The sequence below is a fragment of the Eumetopias jubatus genome, unplaced genomic scaffold, assembly GCF_037043125.1.
Source record: "Eumetopias jubatus isolate StellerSeaLion01/CBP00866 unplaced genomic scaffold, mEumJub1_p1.0 scaffold_15, whole genome shotgun sequence".
Lineage (NCBI taxonomy): Eukaryota > Metazoa > Chordata > Mammalia > Carnivora > Otariidae > Eumetopias > Eumetopias jubatus.
This window is the reverse complement of record NW_028274821.1, coordinates 85,007,260-85,027,807: the sequence shown is the minus strand read 5'-3', so window position 1 is coordinate 85,027,807 and position 20,548 is coordinate 85,007,260. Positions and strand designations below refer to the sequence as shown.

Below are 20,548 nucleotides of genomic sequence, written 5' to 3'. Positions count from 1 at the left end.
ACAGCAGAAAGATCCAATTCAGGATCAGGCTTTTTTGCATCCCGGTCTTCCCTTTTCTTTGGAGGAAAAGACATTTTCTTGACATTTTTGAAGATTATACATTGATTATGTTGTAGAATGTCTCCCAATTTGGTTTTGTCTGTTTCCTCATGATTAGATTCAAGCTCTAGATCTTTGGCAGGAACATCACTTCTTTGTTGTTGTTTTTTTATTTATTTTTTAGAGAGGGAGGGATGGAGGGAGAGAGAGAATCTTTTTTTTTTAAGATTTTATTTATTTATTTGACAGAGAGAGAGACAGGGAGAGCGGGAACACAAGCAGGAGGAGTGGGAGAGGGAGAAGCAGGCTTCCAGTTGAGCAGGGAGCCTGATGCGGGGCTTGATCCCAGGACGTTGGGATCATGACCTGAGCCGAAGGCAGACACTTAATGGCTGAGCCACCCAGGTGCCCCAAATCTTTTTTTTTTTAAAGATTTTTATTTATTTGAGACAGAGAGAGAGCACAAGTGGGGAGGAAGTTCAGAGGGAGAAGGAGAGGGAGAAGCAGACTCCCCGCTGAGCAGGGAGCCCAACATAGGGCTCAATGCCAGGACCCCGGGATTGTGACCTGAGCCGAAGGCAGACGCTTTACCCACTGAGCCACCCGGGTGCCCCTCTGTAAACATTTCTTTTCTTTTTTCTTTTTTTCTATATATTTTTTTCTTTAATTATTATTAACATATAATATGTTGTTTCAGGGGTAGAGGTCTGTGATTCATCAGTCTTATATACAATACACAGCACTCCCCACAACACATATGCTCCCCAATGTCCATCACCCAGCCACCCCATTCCTCTCACCCCCCTCCATTCCAGTGACCCTCAGTTTGTTTCCTGAGATTAAGAGTCTCTTATGGTTTGTCTCCCTCTCTGGTTTCTTGTTTCATTTTTTCCTCTCTTCCCCTATGATCCTCTGCCTTGTTTCTCAAATTCCCCATATCAGTGAGATCATATGATAATTGTCTTTCTCTGATTGAGTTATTTCGCTTAGCATAAAACCCTCTAGTTCCATCCATGTTGTTGCAGATGGTAAGATTTCATTTTTTGATGGCTACACAATAGTCCATTGTATATATATACCACATCTTCTTTATCCATTCATCTGTCGATGGACATCTGGGCTCCTTCCATAGTTTGGCTATAAGCAGGCTCCACGCGCAGTGTGGAGCCCAGTGTGGGTCTCAATCTCATGACCCTGATCATGACCTGAGCCAAAATTGAGAGTCTGATGTTGAACCGACTACGCCACCCAGGTGCCCCGAGAACACTTCTCATTGCAGCCTATCAAGAGGTACAGGACTTGGGTTTGTTCACTTTGATCATTTGATCAAGGTGGAATCTACCAGGTTTTACTACTATTAAGTTACTTTTTTCGTTTGGAATTTATGTGGGTTGGGGGAGAAGACTTACCCAGGGTCATTACACTGTGAAACCCCTTCCAAGGCCAGCACTTTTCAAGGTCTGTTTCCCTGTTGAAAACTCCTAGCCCACCGAGCACAGAAAGCAGTGGTAAGAAGAGGGAGCATGTGAACATGCAGGGACCAGCCAGTATCATCTATGCAAGTCCCCGCTGGCTGGCTCCACAGCACCCACTTGTCACTCTGCAGCCCTTTGACATTTTTAGGCTTGCTGACAATCTTCCTGCCCTGTAACCATAATTGCTTGTTCAAGAAAATGTTGGAGAGAAAAATATTTACCAGAATAACTGCACCACACCCTAACTCTCATCTCTGGTGTCTGGCTCTTGTCTGCTGTGCCTGTATTTTCACCCTACATTGGGACCAGATGTCTCTGCATTGTTCCAGGGATTTCTGTCCATATTTAAACACAAATGAATTCTTTGTTTAGTATAGGTTCATACTATACATACTGTCCAGCAACTTGCTGTTTTTAAGATGGCTGATTACCATGATTGATTACATATGAAGGTAATTTGGATTTAACAAAATACAGCTTTAATATATATGTGTGTATATGTGTGGTTTCTGTATCTTTTTTACACTGAGGTTTCTGCATATTATTGCCTTACCTCAAATATAATTTTAAGTTAGTAATAGGGTAGAATGCAGTTGTTAGTGTTCTGTGAAGCACTTTTTAAAAAAATATTTTGGGGCACCTGGGTGGCTCAGTCAGTTAAGTGGCTGCCTTCGGCTCGGGTCATGATCCCAGGGTCCTGGGATCGAGCCCCACATCGGGCTCCCTGCTCGGCGGAGAGCCTGCTTCTCTCTCTCCCTCTGCCTGCTGCTCTGCCTACCTGTGCTCTCTCTCTCTCTGTCAAATAAATAAATGAAATCTTTAATAAAAAAATACTTATTTGAGAGAGGGAGAGCACACAAGCAGGAGGAGAGGCAGAGGGGGAGGGAGAGAATCTCAGGCCGACTGCATGCTGAGCACAGAGCCCGATGTGGGGCTCCATCTCATAACCATGAGATCACAACCTGAGCTGAAGCCAAGAGTCGGACACTTAACCGACTGAACCACCCAGGTGCCCCTGTGAAGCACTTGATAATTGCCCTCTTTGGTTCTTTTAGGTTGTTATCAACCTAAAAATTTTATGTTATCAACCTAAAAATATATCTTTTAGGTTGTTATCAACCTTTTAAATATTATGATACTGAAATAAATATCTTTATAGATAAAGTGTTTTACATTTATAGATCATTTTTGAGGATGGATTTACAGAATGGATCAAATAGATAAATAGGTCAGAAAGATCAACATTTTTGATTCTTAACCATGTAGAGGAGGACTTGGAACATAATAGGCATCAAATTTATGATTTTTGGATGAACGAATATTACAAAAATTACTTTCCAATACAGATATACCAGTTTTCATTCGTACTGACAATATGAGATTGTTTTCCCACACCATCTTGCACTTACCTTATTTTGATGATTTGTGATCAGAAGAATTCTATATCTATCTTGAAAAAAATGCTATCAGATAATATAACTAAGATATGTTTCTCTTTTTATTTTCACCTACTGGATAAATGGACATATGTTTTCTTACAGGACTGAATTTGCACTTAACGAAATCATGTCCTCTGGAGGTGCTGAAGATGATATCCCACAGGGAGAGAGGAAAACAGTTACAGATTTTTGTTACCTTCTGGATAAGTCTAAGCAGTTGTTCAATGGATTAAGGTTAGTGGACTCTTGATGCTTTAAACTTTTCTGTATTTTTTTCCATGGCTGGTATGTGGTAAGTTTCTGAAAGTTATGGGTAGACTGTTTTGTAAATACCTGTATTAGAGGTTATCATGCTTTTTTCTTTGACACACTTGATTCTCAGATGAAAAAACAGTAGGAGAAAGGATAATTCCTATTTTTTTATTCAAGTTGAGAAGAACTATTTTGTTAGATGGTTTTATATACATTGTTCCGCATCATACCTGATTTATATCTGATTTTACACATTGGGGTATTGAAGTTAATGTATCTTTTAAGAAGACATTTACAATTATAAAGATAATTACAGGATCATCAAATGAATCCTCCATGACCACTATCTAAAGCTATATTTTCAATTACTTTATCCCTGTATTCATTTAATTTTTTTAAGATTTTATTTATTTTTAGAGAGAGAGAGAGAGAGAGCACGAACAGGGGGTAGGAATGTATAGAGGGCGAGGGAGAAGCAGACTCCCCACTGAGCAGGGAGCCTGATAAGGGGTTCTATCCCAGGACTTTGGGGTCATGACCTGAGCCTACGGCAGTTACTTAACCAACTGAGCTACCCAGGCAGCCCTAATTTTTTTTTTAATAAAACTCATCACTGTCGTGAGTGATTTTATTAATTTGCTTTATAATGTCTTCCTACCTAAAATTAAATGGTTGTAAGAGCAGAATCCTGTTTGTCACAGTTTCCGTAGTATGTAAGCCAGGGTTTGGCTCACTGCAGATGCTTCATAAACATTTGTTTGTTTGTTGTTGTTGTTGTTTTTAAAGATTTTATTTATTTATTTGACAGCGAGAAAGGGAACACAAGCAGGGGGAATGGGAAAGGGAGAAGCAGGCTTCCTGCTGAGCAGGGAGCCCCATGCAGGGCTTGATCCCAGGACCCTGAGATCATGACCTGAGCCTAAGGCAGTTGCTTAACCAACAGAGCCATCCAGGCGCCCCTTCATAAACATTTGTTAAATGAAGGATTACAAGGACAGTGTTAACTCCTGCACTCTGCTGCTTCCTATTTTGTGCTACAGAAGAATCTTTGAGATCTGCTTTTGCTTTTGCTAATAATCAGATTAATTGCATCTTTTTAAAGAATTATTTTCATTATTAAAATTTAAAAAATGAATTGTAAAGCCTAGGTTTTAAGTCTTCTTTTTTTCCCCTGGAATATCATAAATCTTTAAAATTTTTTAAAAAAATTTAAAAAGATTTTATTTATTTATTTGACAAGAGACAGTGAGAGAGGGAACACAAGCAGGGGGAGTGGGAGAGGGAGAAGCAGGCTCCCCACTGAGCAGGGAGCCTGATGCGGCTGGATCCCAGGACCCTGAGATCATGACCTGAGCTAAAGGCAGACGCTTAACGACTGAGCCACCCAGGTGCCCTGTAAATCTTTAAAATTTACATGTTTAGACTTTTTTCTTCTTTGGTCTCCAGTATTATCCAGGTGAACCTTATTTATTCAGCATTTACTTGAGCCCCAGTATGTGCCACATTCTGCATTGGGTACAGATAATTTAAAGATAAAACAACCAATCCCTGCCATCAAATAGTCTGTGACGAAATTAGAAAAACACAAATCTGTAGCCTCAGATTTAGCATATTTGTTAAGCAAATTTCCCACACACCTCTGTGTGCTTGTTGAAATTAAGGCAAATAAAAAAGTTAAAGTGGTAGTAGATTTAAAGAGTGAGAAGGCATTTAAAAGTTTGCATGAAAATCCTTTGTGACTCCCAAACTCTTTTATTCTCAACTCTTAAAACATTAACAAGGTCATAGGAGCTCGGTCCCCTTCCCCTCCTCCTCTCCCTTCTAATTTATAGAGCTGTATTTCATATAATAAAATTCACCCAAAGTTTGTAGTTAAGTGGTTTAGTATCCTTACAGAGCTGGGTACTATCAGCACCATCTAATTTTAGAACATTTAACCATCCCCAGAAGAAACCTCATACCCCTTAGCTGTGACTACCCCCTTCCCCAGTCCTCAGCCCTTGGGACCCAACCACTAATCTACTTTTTGTATCTATAGATTTCCCTATTTAGGATATTTCATATAAAGAGAATCATACAATGTGTGGTCTTTTGGACTGGCTTCTTTCACTTAACATGTTTTTCAGGTTCATCTAGTAACATGTATCAGTACTTCATTTCTTTTATTACAGATTAATATTCCATGTATAGATTTACCACACTTTGTCCATCTAATCATCAGTTGATAGACATTTGAGTTATTTTGCACTTTTTGGCTGTTACAAATAATACTGCTATGAACATTTTTGTACAAGGTTTTGTGTGGACATACGTTTTTAGTTCCTTTGAGTGCATACCTTGGAGTGAAATTACTGGGTCATATGATACTCTATGTTTAACCTTTTGAGGAACTTCCAGACTTTTTCAAAGAGGCTGCACGCCCAGCAGCGTATGACGGCTCCAGTGTCTCCACATCGCACCAGCAGTTGTTATTGTCTTTTTTTTTTTTAAGATTTCATTGTTTTTTTAAGTTTTTTTAATTTATTTAAGTAATCTCAGCACCCAACTGGGGCTCGAACTCACGACCCCGAGATCGAGTCACATGCTCTTCCGACTGAGCCAGCCATGTGCCCCTTTAAGATTTTATTTTAAGTAGGCTCCATGCCTGACATAGAGCCCATTACGGGGCTTGAACTCATGACCCTGAGATCAGGACCTGAGCTGAGATCAAGAGTTGGATGCTCAACTGACTAAGCCACCCAGGTGCCCCAAGATTTTATTTTTAAGTGATTTCTACACCCATCATGGGGCTTGAACTCACAACCCTGAGATTGAAAGTTGTATGCTCCACTGACTGAGCCAGTCAGACACCCCTATTGTCTGTCCTTTTGATGAGAGCCATTCTAGTGGGTGTGAGGTGGTATCTCATTGTGGTTTTGTTGTATTTCCCTAGTGACTAATGACGTTGAGCATCTTTTCATGTGTGTATTAGCCAAAAGTCCTTTTTCTTTTTTGGGGAGGATAGAGCGAGCTCAAGTTGAGGGGAAGGAGGACCAGAGGGAGAGAGAGAGAGAATCTCAAGCAGGCTCTACACCCAGCCTGGAGCCCGACGCAAGGCTAATCTCATGACCCTGAGATCATGACCTGAGCCAAAATCAAGAGTCGGATGCTTAACCAACAGAGCCACCCAGGCACCTCAGCCAAATGTCTACTCTTATCCTTTGATCATTCATCAGATTGGGTTATTTATCTTCTTAAGTTATAGTTGTTCTGGATATAAGTCCTTCGGGAGATGTAATGATCTACAAATGTATATTTTTCCATTCAATGGGCTGTCTCTCTACTTTCTTAATATGTCCTTTGAAGCAGAGAAGCTTTTATTTTAGTAAAGTCCCACTTGTTATTACTCTCTTTCATTGTTTGTACTTTTAGTGCTGTGTCTAAGAAATCATTGCCTAGGGCGCCTGGGTGGCTCAGTTGGTTAAGCGACTGCCTTCAGCTCAGGTCATGATCCTGGAGTCCCGGGATCGAGCCCCACATCGAGCTCCCTGCTCAGCAGGGAGTCTGCTTCTCCCTCTGACCCTCCCCCCTCTCATGTGCTCTCTCTCTCTCATTCTCGCTCTCTCAAATAAATAAATAAAATCTTTAAAAAAAAAAAAAAAGAAATCATTGCCTAACCTGAAGTCATCAAGATTTATTCCTGTTTTGTTCTTTTAGGCTGCTCACTCATATTTAGATCTGTGAACCATTTTTAGTTAATTTTTGTGTATGGTGTGAGGTCTTAGACATTTTTAAAATCAAAAAACATATTTTTTCAATTGATTATTGCATTTCTTTCATATTTTTCTTTCTTGTTCCTTGTTCTCCCTCCTTGCTTATACTTGTAATGCTTAGATTGAATATTCAGCCCAAACCCTGTGCAACAATCTAGTCTCTTTTGATTTTCATCTCAATTCCTTTTTTCATCACTTTCAGAAAATGTCTCTGAAATTTGTCCACTAAATGCCATATTTCTTTTTTTATTCATTTACTATTTATGAGACATATTTCATCTTGTCATTTCATATCAGCACTTTTTGCTATACTGCTTTTTACTAACTAGGTATTAACATATTTGACCCAAAGTTTACTAGCTTCTCTGTATATTCTTATTTGAATATAAGAATGAGTATAGTATGAGTATGTTTTCACTCAGTAGGTCTGAGAAGCCTATTGAATTTAGCAATGGCATTTCCCTTCTTAAAAAAGGAATTATTTTCCTAATCTGATTCTGAATTGTAAATGAATCATAAAGTTCAAGTAATCTCCTGCTAGAGATTCTCTGCCTGGTTAAAATCACTCTGTAACTACTACAACAGTAACAGTAACACATACATTTCCACATAGCACCCTTCAGTTTGTAAATCACTTTTTTTTTTTAAGATTTTATTTATTTATTTGACACAGAGAGAGAGAGAGAGATCACAAGCGGGGGTAGGCAGAGGGAGAGAGGGAAGCAGGCTCCTGGCCGAGCAGGGAGCCCGATGTGGGGTTCGATCCCAGGACCCTGGGATCATGACCTTAGCCGAAGGCAGACGCTTAATGACTGAGCCACCCAGGCCCCCGGAAATCACTTTTAAGTACATCTTTATCTTTAGGCCACATGATGACAGTATATATGGTATCCAAAACCCCTCCTAACTAGGAGTGCCTGCTTGGCTCTGTTGAGTGTCCCAACTCTTGATTTTGGCTCAGGTCATGAACTTGGGATCATGAGATCGAGCCCTGCATCAGGTGTGGCACTCAACAGGAGTCTGCTTGAGATACTCGCTCTCTCTCCCTCTGCTCCTCCCCCTGCTCACATGCACGTGCGCTCACTGTCTTTCTCTCTAAAATAAATAAGTCTTTAAAAAAAAAAAGCCACTAACTAGAATTGAATTGTTTCATTTCAATCTTTTTTTGAAATGTTTCGATTGTGCAAATGTATTTTACCAGCTCAAACGGGTCTCATTTTGATCTTTTTTTTTAAGTGCCATTTTAATGATCACACTGATTTTATTCTGATTTTATTTTATTTAGTTTTAAAGTAATTACAGAGTAAAATTGAGTCTGTAGGGATGGTAGGAAACCCTAATACATGGAGAAAGTTGCGTGAGATTTAATCTTTAGGACTATTTATTCATTGTTGCAGAAATTTATTATAATATGCCTATGATGCCTATTTCAGTTTCGTTCTTGAGCACTTGAAACTATATCGGGTTCAAGAATTAATCCTTTTGACTCTTGTTCTCTAAAATACTCCGTATATAAAGACAGAAGAGGTCCCACCAGTTTGAAATCTCCCTTCTTCATTTGTTAAGTCAGTAATTTTGTCAGTATATATGTGTAACTTTCAGGTATCATAAATTGCTACCTAGAAAGCAGTATTTTCTATACTAATGTATTGATTGCCTCCCAGATGTGGAGTAGTACTTTGTAAAGTGCTATTTTAAAATTTGGCAATACTAATAATAATAAATTTTGACCTAGAAGAATGGGTAAGCAAATTCATCAGGGATTTATTTTCAGTGTTTTGTGTGCAGGACTCTCTTTATTTTAAACAGCCATAATTATTTCTATGATAAATATGATGAGTCAAGAATACATATTATCTGAATGCTTTTGGGTTGCTGTTTGAGAGGAATGTGGCTAGTGGTGGCACAGGTCAGTAGTTCCTGAGAGATTAGTACTTAGACTCTCTTCCTGTTTTTTTTCACTTTTTAAGAAAATCTGTTTTACATATACACACAAACATAGAATAATATAGCTCTGTTAAAAAGATTTTGGTGGATATGTAAATGAAAGGGATATATCGGTATATGGTTAAATGATACATGGTTAAATGAAAAAGCATAAATTGTAAAAATAGTATGCCCTTTATGATCTTGATTTATCAAAAATTCCATATTTCATTGATGTTCTGTATACCATATTAACTCTTAGTGGGGACTGTTTGCTCTTAGTGCCTAGTTCAGTCCCTAACCAAAGACCAAATATATTTGGGGGCTGATTTTCTCAAAGTGTCTGGTACATGTAGGGTGTATATTTTCTGTGCTTGTTTGTATAAATTAAAGTGCTTTGTTCAGTATTAGATCTTTTTTTAATAATTTTTTTTATTATGTTAGTCACCATACAATACATCATTAGTTTTTGACATAGTGTTCCATGATTCATTGTTTGCATATAACACCCAGTGCTCCATGCAGTACGTGCCCTCTTTAATACCCATCACTGGGCTTACCCATCCCCCCACCGCCCTCCCCTCTAGAACCCTCAGTTTGTTTCCCGGAGTCCATAGTCTCTCCTGGTTCGTCTCCCCTTCTGATTTCCCCCCCTTCATTTTTCCCTTCCTTCTCCTAATGTCCTCCCTGCTATTCCTTATGTGCCACAAATAAGTGAAACCATATGATAATTGTCTTTCTCTATTTGACTTATTTCACTTAGCTTATAATCTCCTCCAGTCCCATCCATGTTTTTTTTTTTTAAGATTTTATTTATTTATTTGACAGAGAGAGAGAGACAGCGAGAGCGGGAACACAAGCAGGGGGAGTGGGAGAGGGAGAAGCAGGCTTCCCCGTGGAGCAGGGAGCCCGATGCGGGGCTCAATCCCAGGACGCCGGGATCACGACCTGAGCCGAAGGCAGCCGCTTAACGACTGAGCCACCCAGGTGCCCCTCTATCCATGTTGATGTAAAAGTTGGGTATTCATCCTTTCTGATGGCTGAGTAATATTCCATTGTATATATGGGCCACATCTTCTTTATCCAGTCATCTGTTGAAGGACGTCTCCGCTCCTCCCACAGTTTGGCTATTGTGGACATTGCTGCTGTGAACATCGGGGTGCATATGGCCCTTTTTTTCACTACATCTGTATCTTTGGGGTAAATACCCAGTAGTGTAATTGCTGTGATAGGGTAGCTCTATTTTTAACTTTTTGAGGAACCATCATACTGTTTTCCATAGTGGCTGTACCAACTTGCATTCCCACCAATAGTGTAAGAGGGTTCCCCTTTCTCCAACATTTGTTACTTCTTGTCTTGTCAATTTTTGCCATTCTAACTGGTGTAAGGTGGTATCTCAATGTGGTTTTGATTTGAATTTCCCTGATGGCTAATGATGATGAACATATTTTCATGTGTCTGTTAGCCATTCGTTTGTCTTCTTTGGAGAAGTGTCTGTTCATGTCTTCTGCCCATTTTTTGACTTACCAGTTTTAGATCTTGGTTGGAAAGGCCTCTCTCTGTTTATCAGTTCTGTAGGTCATGTTAGAGTTCCCTGGGGTGGTGGGTTGTGGGGTGTGTGGCATTCTTGTCCACACTGCTCTCCCGTTCCCTCTCCAAAGAAGCTCTTAGAATTATGTGAATTAAACACCTCTCTACTGGGCACCTGGGTGGCTCAGTCATTAAGCGTCTGCCTTCGGCTCAGGTCGTGATCCTGGGATCCTGGGATCGAGCCCCGCATCGGGCTCCCTACTCCACGGGAAGCCTGCTTCTCCCTCTCCCACTCCCCTTGCTTATGTTCCCTCTCTCGCTGTGTCTCTCTCTGTCAGATAAATAAAATCTTTAAAAAAAAAAAAAGCACCTCTCTACTTTCAAGAGTTGATATAGTTTTTATGCATTTCTTTTAAAACAGAGAAGATTTCTTTGGGAAAAATGAAAAAAAGTTTTTTTGGTTGTTTTCCCCCCTTCTAGTTGTGTTAGTCTGAGTAGAAGACAGGATCACAGTGTTTATAGAGAATAAGAAATACATTGTGGTGGTCTGGACCAGCTTTGGGACTTGGGGACAGTGGAGACCCACCTGGAGTAGCATGGCCTTTAACATGGGTCCCTTCATTCCCAACATTCCTTTCGCTGTTAGTGCTAATTTTCTGGCTAGCTGTCCTTTGCGTTTTTGCTTTTTTTTTTTTTTTTCTTTTAGAAAGAGAGAGCTGGAGAGAGCCTGGGGGGCAGTGTGGAGGGGCAGAGGGAGAGAGAGAATCCCAAGTAGTCCTCTCTCACAGCACAGTGCCCAATGTGGGGCTTGATCCCACGACCCTGAGATCATGACCTGAGCCAAAATCAAGAGTCAGACACTTAACCAACTGAGCCACCCTTGTGCCCCCACTTTTTTCTTGAGTTCACAAACTAGTTATTAAACTTACAGTGCAGTGTAATATGCTTTCAGACAAGTACACATATTATAAGTGTGGTTTTTTAAAAAGATTTTATTCATTTATTTGACAGAGAGAGACACAGTGAGAGAGGGAACACAAGCAGGGGGAGTTGGGAGAGGGAGAAGCGGGCTTCCCATTGAGCAGGGAGCCCGGTGTGGGGCTCGATCCCAGGACCCCGGGATCACAACCTGAGCCGAAGGCAGACGCTTAATGACTGAGCCACCCAGGTGCCCCTTTAAGTGTGTTTTTTACAAACAGAGCACATCTATGTGGTTTGTACTTGGATGAAGAAATAGAACATATAGCACCTCAACAACACCCTTGTATTCTCTCTCATTTGGACTTTTTAAACTCCTTATGAGCAGAGCAAAAATGTTCATTTCAGTACATGAAAGGCTTCAGAGTTTCTATATAATATCTTGGGTATAATAAATTCCCTTTTTATTCTTGAAGGTGTGTCTTTCCACCTTATATTAAGTCATTCATCTTACTTGTCAGAGCCTTTTGATTTTCCTAGACATGAATATCTTAATGAAGTGTTTTTCTTGACTGAAAATATCTTCTTATATTATGTGCATAATAAATAAGTTCTTTCCACTCACTATAAGAAAACATAGTCCAAGACAGTGAGAAATGGATAAAATGAGTGGTGTTTTTCTTTTAGTAGCTCTTGCATGTACTTACAGTAGTAATGAAGTGAGAATAATGTTAGAAATATCTTTGAATACTGTCAGAAAATGATCAAAAGCCCAAGTGCTTGCAGGGTTCCAGTTACCATGGTGACTAAGACTGCTAGAGCAGAATGGAATCCTTGTTGGGATTATATAAGGCAGCATCTTGAGGCATGTATTTGAGATACACAGCTGTGTCTACCAGTGATATGCATGACCTCTGGTGCTTTGAGACAACAGAGGCCTCCAAATCACTGATTATTTGACTCTGGAGAAGCAAATACACATGGCCAAAATAAGTATCGGAGGCCATAAATATATATATATATATATATCTTGACAGAGAAGTATACCAAAGTGAAGTGTAATGGTGTTAAATAAAAATAACTGTAGAAATTATTTTGAGTAAATATGCTCCCAGTATTTCAAATTAAAGAAGAAATCCCCTACAATGCTTTCTTGAAAAGCCTATTTTTAGGATGCCCTGGTTCCTAAACAGGAAAGGGTAACTGGGAAGTTAAGGGTTTGCTCCCTTGTTCCCTTCCTCCCCTCCCCCACTCCCTCCTTCCTCTTTCTTCCCTCTTTTTCTGCCCTTCTCTTTTTTCCTCAAAAAATTAGTATTTTCCTAGAGACAGGTTCTGCAAACTGGTAATAGTAAAGTATATGTGATTTCAGAGATGATACTTAAACTACCTGTACAAGCTTGTGATGAATGCTTTTGTTTTCTGTGGCTTACCACTCAAAAAGAATTGCATGTGCATTTGAGGTAGCCTGCCACCAGAGTGCAGCAGATCTTGACCACGTGATCTAGGGAAGCAATGACTAATAAGAATTTAATATGAGCCACAAATGTGATTTTCTAGTAGCCGGATCTTAAGCATGTAAAAAAAAAAATAAGTGAAATTAATGTTAGTAATGTATTTTGTTTGATCCAGTATATCTAAAATACTTTATTTCAACATATCATCAATATAGAAAAATTATTGAGATCTTTTACATTCTTTTTTTCATACTTAGTCTTTGAAATACACTGAATATTTTATACTTACATACATTTCAGTTCAGATGGGCCACTTTTCAAGGACTCGGTACCCACATACGGCTCTTGACTCAGGCAAAATTCCTCCCACTTTTAGCTTCCATTCTCAGAATGGTCCACTGTGCTTTCTGGTGAATACATCTTGGCTGTTTGGGGGACTTCTCTTCTTTGCAGGTCCATCAGATGTCGCATTTGTTTCTTCCGTCTCTTCCTGTACGGATGCCAGTGGCCTGTGGATCTTTTGGCTGTTGGTGATTTGTCCCCACCCACCTGTGTTTGGGGATTTGAGAGATACTTTATTACTTACTGTATTAGTTTGCTAGGACTATCATAACACAATACCACAGAATGGGTGGCTTAAACAACAGAAGTTTATTGTCTCACAGTTCTGGAGCCTAGAAGTCCAGGATCAAGGTGCCACAGGGTTGGTTCCTTTCAAGGCCTCTCTCCTTGGCTTGCAGATGGCCGTTTTCTTTCTCGTATGGTCATCCCTCTATGCATGCACATCCCGGGTGTCTCTGTGTGTGTCCTCATCTCCTCCTTATAAAGACTGTATTAGTGCCCCCCAAAAGGCCTTGTTTTAATTTAATTACTATACTTCTTTAAAGGCCCCGTCTCCAGATGCACATTCTGAGGTACTGGGGGTTATGACTTCAATATATGAATTTGCAGGTGACATAGTTAGCTTATAACATAACACTTCGCTGAAAATGTTGTTTGTAGGTTTTTGATTTTATTATCTAGGGGTTCTGTCTGTTTTTGGAATGTATCTGAGTAAAGGGTGTGCTGCTACCCTTTTCCCAGAATCCAGAAAATCAGTGATTTAAATGCTATACCAAAATTTTAAACTATAAAAGGATGAGTATATTTCTAATTAGTTCTTTCTGACCATCACAGTTCAGTATAACCTGACCTGAAACGTTACTCTTTATGAAGATCTTAATTGTCAGGCTTGGCTAGGAACAGAAATAAGCCTTTTTCACCTTTTTAGTTGCTAGTGGGTGAGATCAAGGATTGGTAAGGGGGAAGATATTTGTGTTTACTTTTTGAGGTCTTCCAGGAGGAGTGTGAAGAGAAAAAGTAAAGATGTTTTAAGAACAGTGGATTTCATGAAATCCTCCGAACAATCTCATTCACGTCTATTTTCTTGGTTTATAAATGAGAAAACCAAAGCTTTGGCAGATAAAGCAATAGCTTGTGTTAATAGGATAGGTTCTAATTTGGGAATTGCTACTTCAGAGAAGTTTTTCCTCAATATGGGAGTTAGGAGCCCAGAATTACAGGGGAGCTCTGATAGCCTCTTCTCTGGAGGTGACACAGGCGAATGCTCGACTGTAAGAATGGCTCGGTTAACTTCCTGGCTTCTTGTACTCATTCATCTCCTTGGTTCTCAGAGGAATTCATATCTGTCGAGCTCCTTTGAGTATCATCATACCTACAAAAGAGTCATGGATGTTTGGTGGGACAAGGCAGCAACACCATAGAGGGGACATGGGATTTAAAACTTGACAGTCTTTTTTCCCTACGAGCAAGGTGCCATTAGAAATAAATTTATTAATAGTTCCATTTCTAAATGTAAGAATTTTTATATTTCTCCTGGAGCTGGTTCACAGGAGGAGGAGACACCATTCCATAGCTTTATTCGGCTTGGCATGTCTAAATTCAAACTGGGGGTGATTATTCAAAGTTATTCAAATTCATAAACCATTATTAGGAATGGAACAATGTGCTGAGTGTCTTCTTTTTTTTTTTTTTAAGGTTTTATTTATTTGGCAGAGAGAGAGTGAGCACAGGCAGGGGTAGCGGCAGGCAGAGGGAAAGGGAGAAGCAGACTCCCCGCTGGGCAGAGAGCCCAACGATGGTCTCGATCCCAGAACCCTGGGATCATGACCTGAGCCAAAGGCAGATGCTTAACCAACTGAGCCACCCAGGCGCCCCTGCTAAGTTCCTTCTATGTGCCTGCACCATTCTAGGTACAGGGCTAGGAATAGGAGCGGGGTACCAAGATAAAGAGGATGTCCACCTTCAACCTAATCAAGCACTCTTGTGCATTTTCTCTCAAACTCTCATTCAAAAAAAAAGCTTTGCTCCCTCTTCAGTAAACAAAAGGGTTGATATTGTGGTACCATTAAGGTACCCTCCCCTAAAGGAAACACTCAGCCTTAATAGCCTATACCTGGTGATACCCCCAGCATTTTCAAACTCACAGATCTATTCCTAAACCTAAATTTGGAAACCAGATATACCAGTCAGTGAAAAGTGCCATTGTTAAAACAAGGAATTGCTCAATTGGCTTTGCAAGTCCCAAACACAGTTTTGTCTGGTATACAAATGAACACAGAGGCATGGATTGGAACAACGGTGTCACTGTAATACAGACCTCTCTGTGTAAATAAGAATATGTAATGGGACACTGTGCGCCTTGACTGAAAACCTTGTTCAGAGAAGTTGAGTTATGCCTTTGACCACAGCTTTGGCCACAGCTTTGTTGGAGGTCAGTTGCATCCCATGACCTGGAGAGCTCACAGAGAGAGAAATTTACTGATGTAGAATAAAAATCTAGGTTGTTTTTCTTTATGGTAGAAAGAAGAGAACATTAGATTAGGGGTTAGAAGGTTTGAATCTGAATCACAGCTCAACAATTTACTGGTCATGAGTTCTCAGGCAACTCCCTTAAGCTCCTTGATCGTGTGTGTGTGTGTGTGTGTGTGTGTGTGTGTGTGTGTGTGTGTGTGTATTTACATATACATATACGTATACATGCCCTGAAGAAGCCAAGCAGTTAAGGATGGCCTAAGGAAGGAGAAGCCAGTAGAAGAGAACAGAAAGAAGAGAGAATTATAAGACGGCACACCCCAGGACCGACATGAGGAGGACGAAAGAGTGGCCGTTGGACTGGAATGTTAGGTGTGGGTGGGCATCAGCGATGCTAGCTAATTCAGTTTAGTTAAGACAGTTGATTTATAGAAACCCAGAAGAGATTTCCTAAATTTTAACATCTCAGCATACATTGGAAACATCTCTGAGAACCAGGTTTAATCATTTGCACTACACTTCTTCCTACCGTAGTCTCCTAACTTTTGTTGAGAGTTTAGGATTTAAAAAAAGAGCAGTTAAGTGTCATACTTTCAATTTCCTCTAAAACTTTGGATGAAGAGTATGAGCAGCCGATTTAGAACATAGGTGCCTTTGCAAAAAGTGAAATATCAGGTCATTTAGCTTACAGGATAATTCACAGGGCCTCATTTAACTTAATTCTACGGACCATTGATTTCCCACGTCTAACGTCAGTAATAATGACCAAATGATATATTCAGAGTTTAAAACCATAGTCAGGCTCTGAATAGTAAAGGAATTTGTCTAAAACTCTTTATAAAATACCTCAGTTAGTTTTAGACTAATAGAATTACAGTGGTTTGTGTATTAGCTTCTGTGACATGTCTCATTAGAGAAAGGGTGATCGTAAGACTTACCCTTTAGGAAGTTAAAAAAAAAATTTAACTCTATGTTGAAAAAGAAATTCCTGTCATTATAGCTGAGTATTTAGACTAGCGTGACAGATGTTCTAAATTCTTTTATGGGAAATAGTATAGAATTTAGCCAACATTGTTCAGAGCTATAAATCAGGAAATATTTGTATGCTTACTACTTATTGCCAGGCGCCTTGTCTAGCCTTTCAGATCGCCTTCTTCGTGCTTTTAGTCCTTGTAGAGAATTCCCTTTCTTAAAGCCTTTTATGCTGAACACCTGAAATTATATACGTCATCATGAAATAAAACACTGAATTCTAGTTCTCTTTTCTCATTTAGCAGGGTGTATTACTGAGGTTTATTAAATCCGTCAGTTTGGGAAACTCGGAGGAACTTGCAGGCACATGCTTCCTTGAAAATTTGCCTAAAGACTTTACACAGTATCTGTAAAGAAGCCCCCAGGTGTTGTCAGTTTTCATGGAGGTGATGTTGCTGCTTAATGCTGTTATGTAATAATACAGTCTTCCTAGCAGGAGCCACATGGTAAGAGTCTTAAAGATTCTGGCAGCAACTTCAGTTTTAACATATCTGATTAGCACTTTCTCACTAGGGGTACATGGAGACATAAAAAAAAAAAAATGAAAACTTGCAACAGATGTGGAAACTGGTATCTAGAGTTAACTTATTTCTGTAATCTGAAATGAATTTCTCCTTATCATAAGGATAATGGAAATGGATTTAAAAATGTAGTTACTAACTCATTCTTGTTTTGTGTACCTGAAAATTTCACATAGTCCCTTTGCTTTTTAATTCATTGTCTTAATATCTGGTAGAGAAATGTGTATCTTCTTTCACTTGTTAATTACACTTACAGAAATTTACCTTTTACTCATATGGCATAACTATTCAAGATTATTAGTATGAAGATGTTTATTGCAGCATTTTTATAACAGGGAATAACTGGAAGCAATATAAATGTCCGTTGGGAAGGGATTGGTTAAATAAATTGGTTATTATGTACTACATTATACACAGTAAATGTTGATATAATTGTATATGCACTAAAAAACGCTGATATATTTTTAAATTTAAAGGGCATGTTAAGGGGCGCCTGGGTGGCTCAGTCATTAAGTGTCTGCCTTCAGCTCAGGTCATGATCCCGGCATCCTGGGATCAAGCCCAGCATCGGGCTCCCTGCTCAGCGGGAAGCCTGCTTCTCCCTCTCCCACTCCCCCTGCTTGTGTTCCCTCTCTCGCTGTGTCTCTCTCTGTCAAATAAATAAATAAAATCTTAAAAATAAATAAAGGGCATGTTAAAACAAATATACAAATAATAAAATAAATTAAAAGGCCTGTTATAGGACATTATATGTAGTTTTGATTCCATTTATGTAAAATAATAGAAAAACTCGCATATTTACTTAAATGTATATAGAAAATGCGTTCTTTTTTAAAATTTTATTTTATTATGTTATGTTAATCCTTACATCATTAGTTTTTGATGTAGTGTTCCACGATTCATTGTTTGCATATAACACCAGTGCTCCACTCAATATGTGCCTTAATGGTGGTTATTTTGGGGGGCTAGAATTGAGGGGCAAAGCAATAGGGTATTTTTTTCTTGCTGTACAACGTATAGCATTTTTGTTTTCCAAGAGACTTTTTCAAAATTGAGAAAGGAAAAAATATAAGATTTCTGTGACAGATTGCTTGTAAAAATCATTCCCTTCCCTGTATCCATGCCCATGAGTCATCCCCTCCCACACTGACTCTGGGCTCAGCCATGAGGATTGCTTTGGCCAATGGGATGGGGCAGACATGATGCAAAGAATCGAAGAGAATGATGCACATTAGAACTGCCCTCTCTGGGATGCCTGGGTGGCTCAGTCGGTTAAGCATCTGCCTTCAGCTCAGGTCATGATCCCAGGGTCGTGGGATCAAGTCCCAAATCGGGCTCCCTGCTCAGCAGGGGGTCTGCTTCTCCCTCTGCCTTCTCTGCCTGCCACTCCCCCTGCTTGTGCTCTCTCTCTGACAAATAAATAAATAAAATCTTAAAAAAAGAAAAAGTTTACCATTTTGGTAACTATTCACAAGAAAAACCCAATCAATAAACATGAGAAGACAAGTCATAGACTGGGTTAAGAAGTATACCTCACTGTAATCAGTGGGTGATTATTGTTCCTTTATAAAACAGACACCATTTGGCAGTACAACTCTTATAAGATTTGGTTGACTCTTTATTTAATTCAAGTTAGTTTTCACAATAGCCATAGCCACAGTTTTTTGAAACTTGCCTCTCTTTCTTTTCTAGATGTTATTACAGATACCTTGAATTTACGAAGCTTCTACAAGACAATTAGATCCTTAGATTCTTTTCCTTGATCTGTCTTGTTCCACTGAAAAATATACTTGGGGCCACTTTCATGGATTTGTTCACGGGCTCTAAGAAAGGTTTTGCCCTGAGGATGAGGACTCCATTGTTAGTGGCGTTTATAACCAGCTTTTCTCCATTGTATCTTTTACACTTCCGCATTAGAAACTGTTCTGTCTTTCAGTTCTGAAAGTCCTAGAACTTGTGGGTTATCTCTTTTCCTTTTCAGCCCTGCTTGCAGCTAGTTCTTTTCTGAGTTCATCTCTTTTTTCTGTTTTGTTAAGTGCACAAAATAGCATCCAGGGCCAGTAGCATACTTTTCCCAGCTTCTTTGTATAAATCCATATGTTCACTAATCACCTTAACTGCTCTCCAAGTGATTGCAGGCAGATGCTGTTTTGCCTCTGTATTGTATGTGTCATCATTTTTCCAGCCTTCAGTAACAGTTGCGTGCTGCTCGGGTCCAATGCCAGCATTACATATGTTATGTGTTTGTTACGGCAGCAGCCTATTCCTGGTATCCGTTTTTCTACTGGCTTTTCCTCAATAAGGCTGCTCTAACAGATCCAGCATTTTAGTGCCTTACTACAACAGAGATTTATTTCTAGCTCACGTGTTAGCTATAAGTTGTCTGCAGTTCTGAGGCTCCATTAAATGGGTCTGACTCTGTGTTCCGGGCTAAGGAGCAGCCCTATCTTGGTCTTAGATTGGAGGGAAGTGAAAACGCTGAACTATGTAGTATCTCTTATGTCATCTTCTCAGACATGGTGTGGGTAACTTGCAATAACTTGCAATAATAGTTCATTGGCCAAAGCAAGTCTTAAGGCCAGGCCCAATGTTCAAATGACAGGGAAGAATTTGTCTCTAAGAGGTGTACTGTGAGTCACCAGACCCAAGGACAGGGATGTATAGTTTCACCTGTAGGGAGAGGAGAACAGTAATGCCACCTGCACATCCACTTCTAGATACATTCCCTGAAGCAGTAGTGTTTTTCAGAGTGCTGAGTTCTTACATGAAGATAATAAACATTTGGAAGTTATCAGTGTATAAATGACTGTGAATAAGATCATCTGGGGAGAGGAAAGTGCTAGAAACCTCATGGGACAGGTATCTACAGAGAAGACTAAGAATGAACAGAGGTGGGGAGAAGAATAGGAAAGAACATGTCCTTTACTCTTATAGAACCATTTCTGCTCCAAAAATTACAACTTTTTTTAAAAAGCCTGAATGCAGATGCTTTAAATCTCTCCAGTTTATACCATCACAAGACTTAATTTTCAAATAGCATAAGAGATTTAAAATTTATACTTGTTTGTTTGTTATTACAGAGATTTGCCACAGTATGGGCAGAAGCAGTGGCAGTCCTATTTTGGAAGAACTTTCGATGTTTACACCAAACTCTGGAAGTTCCAGCAGCAGCATCGGTAAAGGAATTTTATAGTTACAGGAGAATGAAGATCCAGTTTATATTAGTCCTAGTTTTGACCTTTACTACCTCAGTGCTTTTTATCTCTTGATGATTTTAATATATTTCATCTTCATGACGCAAAGGAAAATAAATTGATTTTTTTCCTATTTACTTAAATTTTTAAAATATAATGCTCTCATTTGATCTTTAAAGATAGTATTATATCTCAAATGGTT

The 20,548-nt window shown here is 39.4% G+C and overlaps 1 protein-coding gene across 1 annotated transcript in view; it reads left to right on the top strand.

Moving 5' to 3' along the window:
- Window positions 1-20,548, top strand: part of SCAI (suppressor of cancer cell invasion) — a 128,634-nt gene that overhangs the window by 61,437 nt on the left and 46,649 nt on the right. Inside the window, exons 3-4 of the mRNA XM_028107791.2 lie at window positions 3,056-3,187; window positions 20,233-20,328. Of these exons, the coding sequence (XP_027963592.1) occupies window positions 3,056-3,187; window positions 20,233-20,328 (228 nt within the window). The remainder of the gene's footprint in view (window positions 1-3,055; window positions 3,188-20,232; window positions 20,329-20,548) is intronic.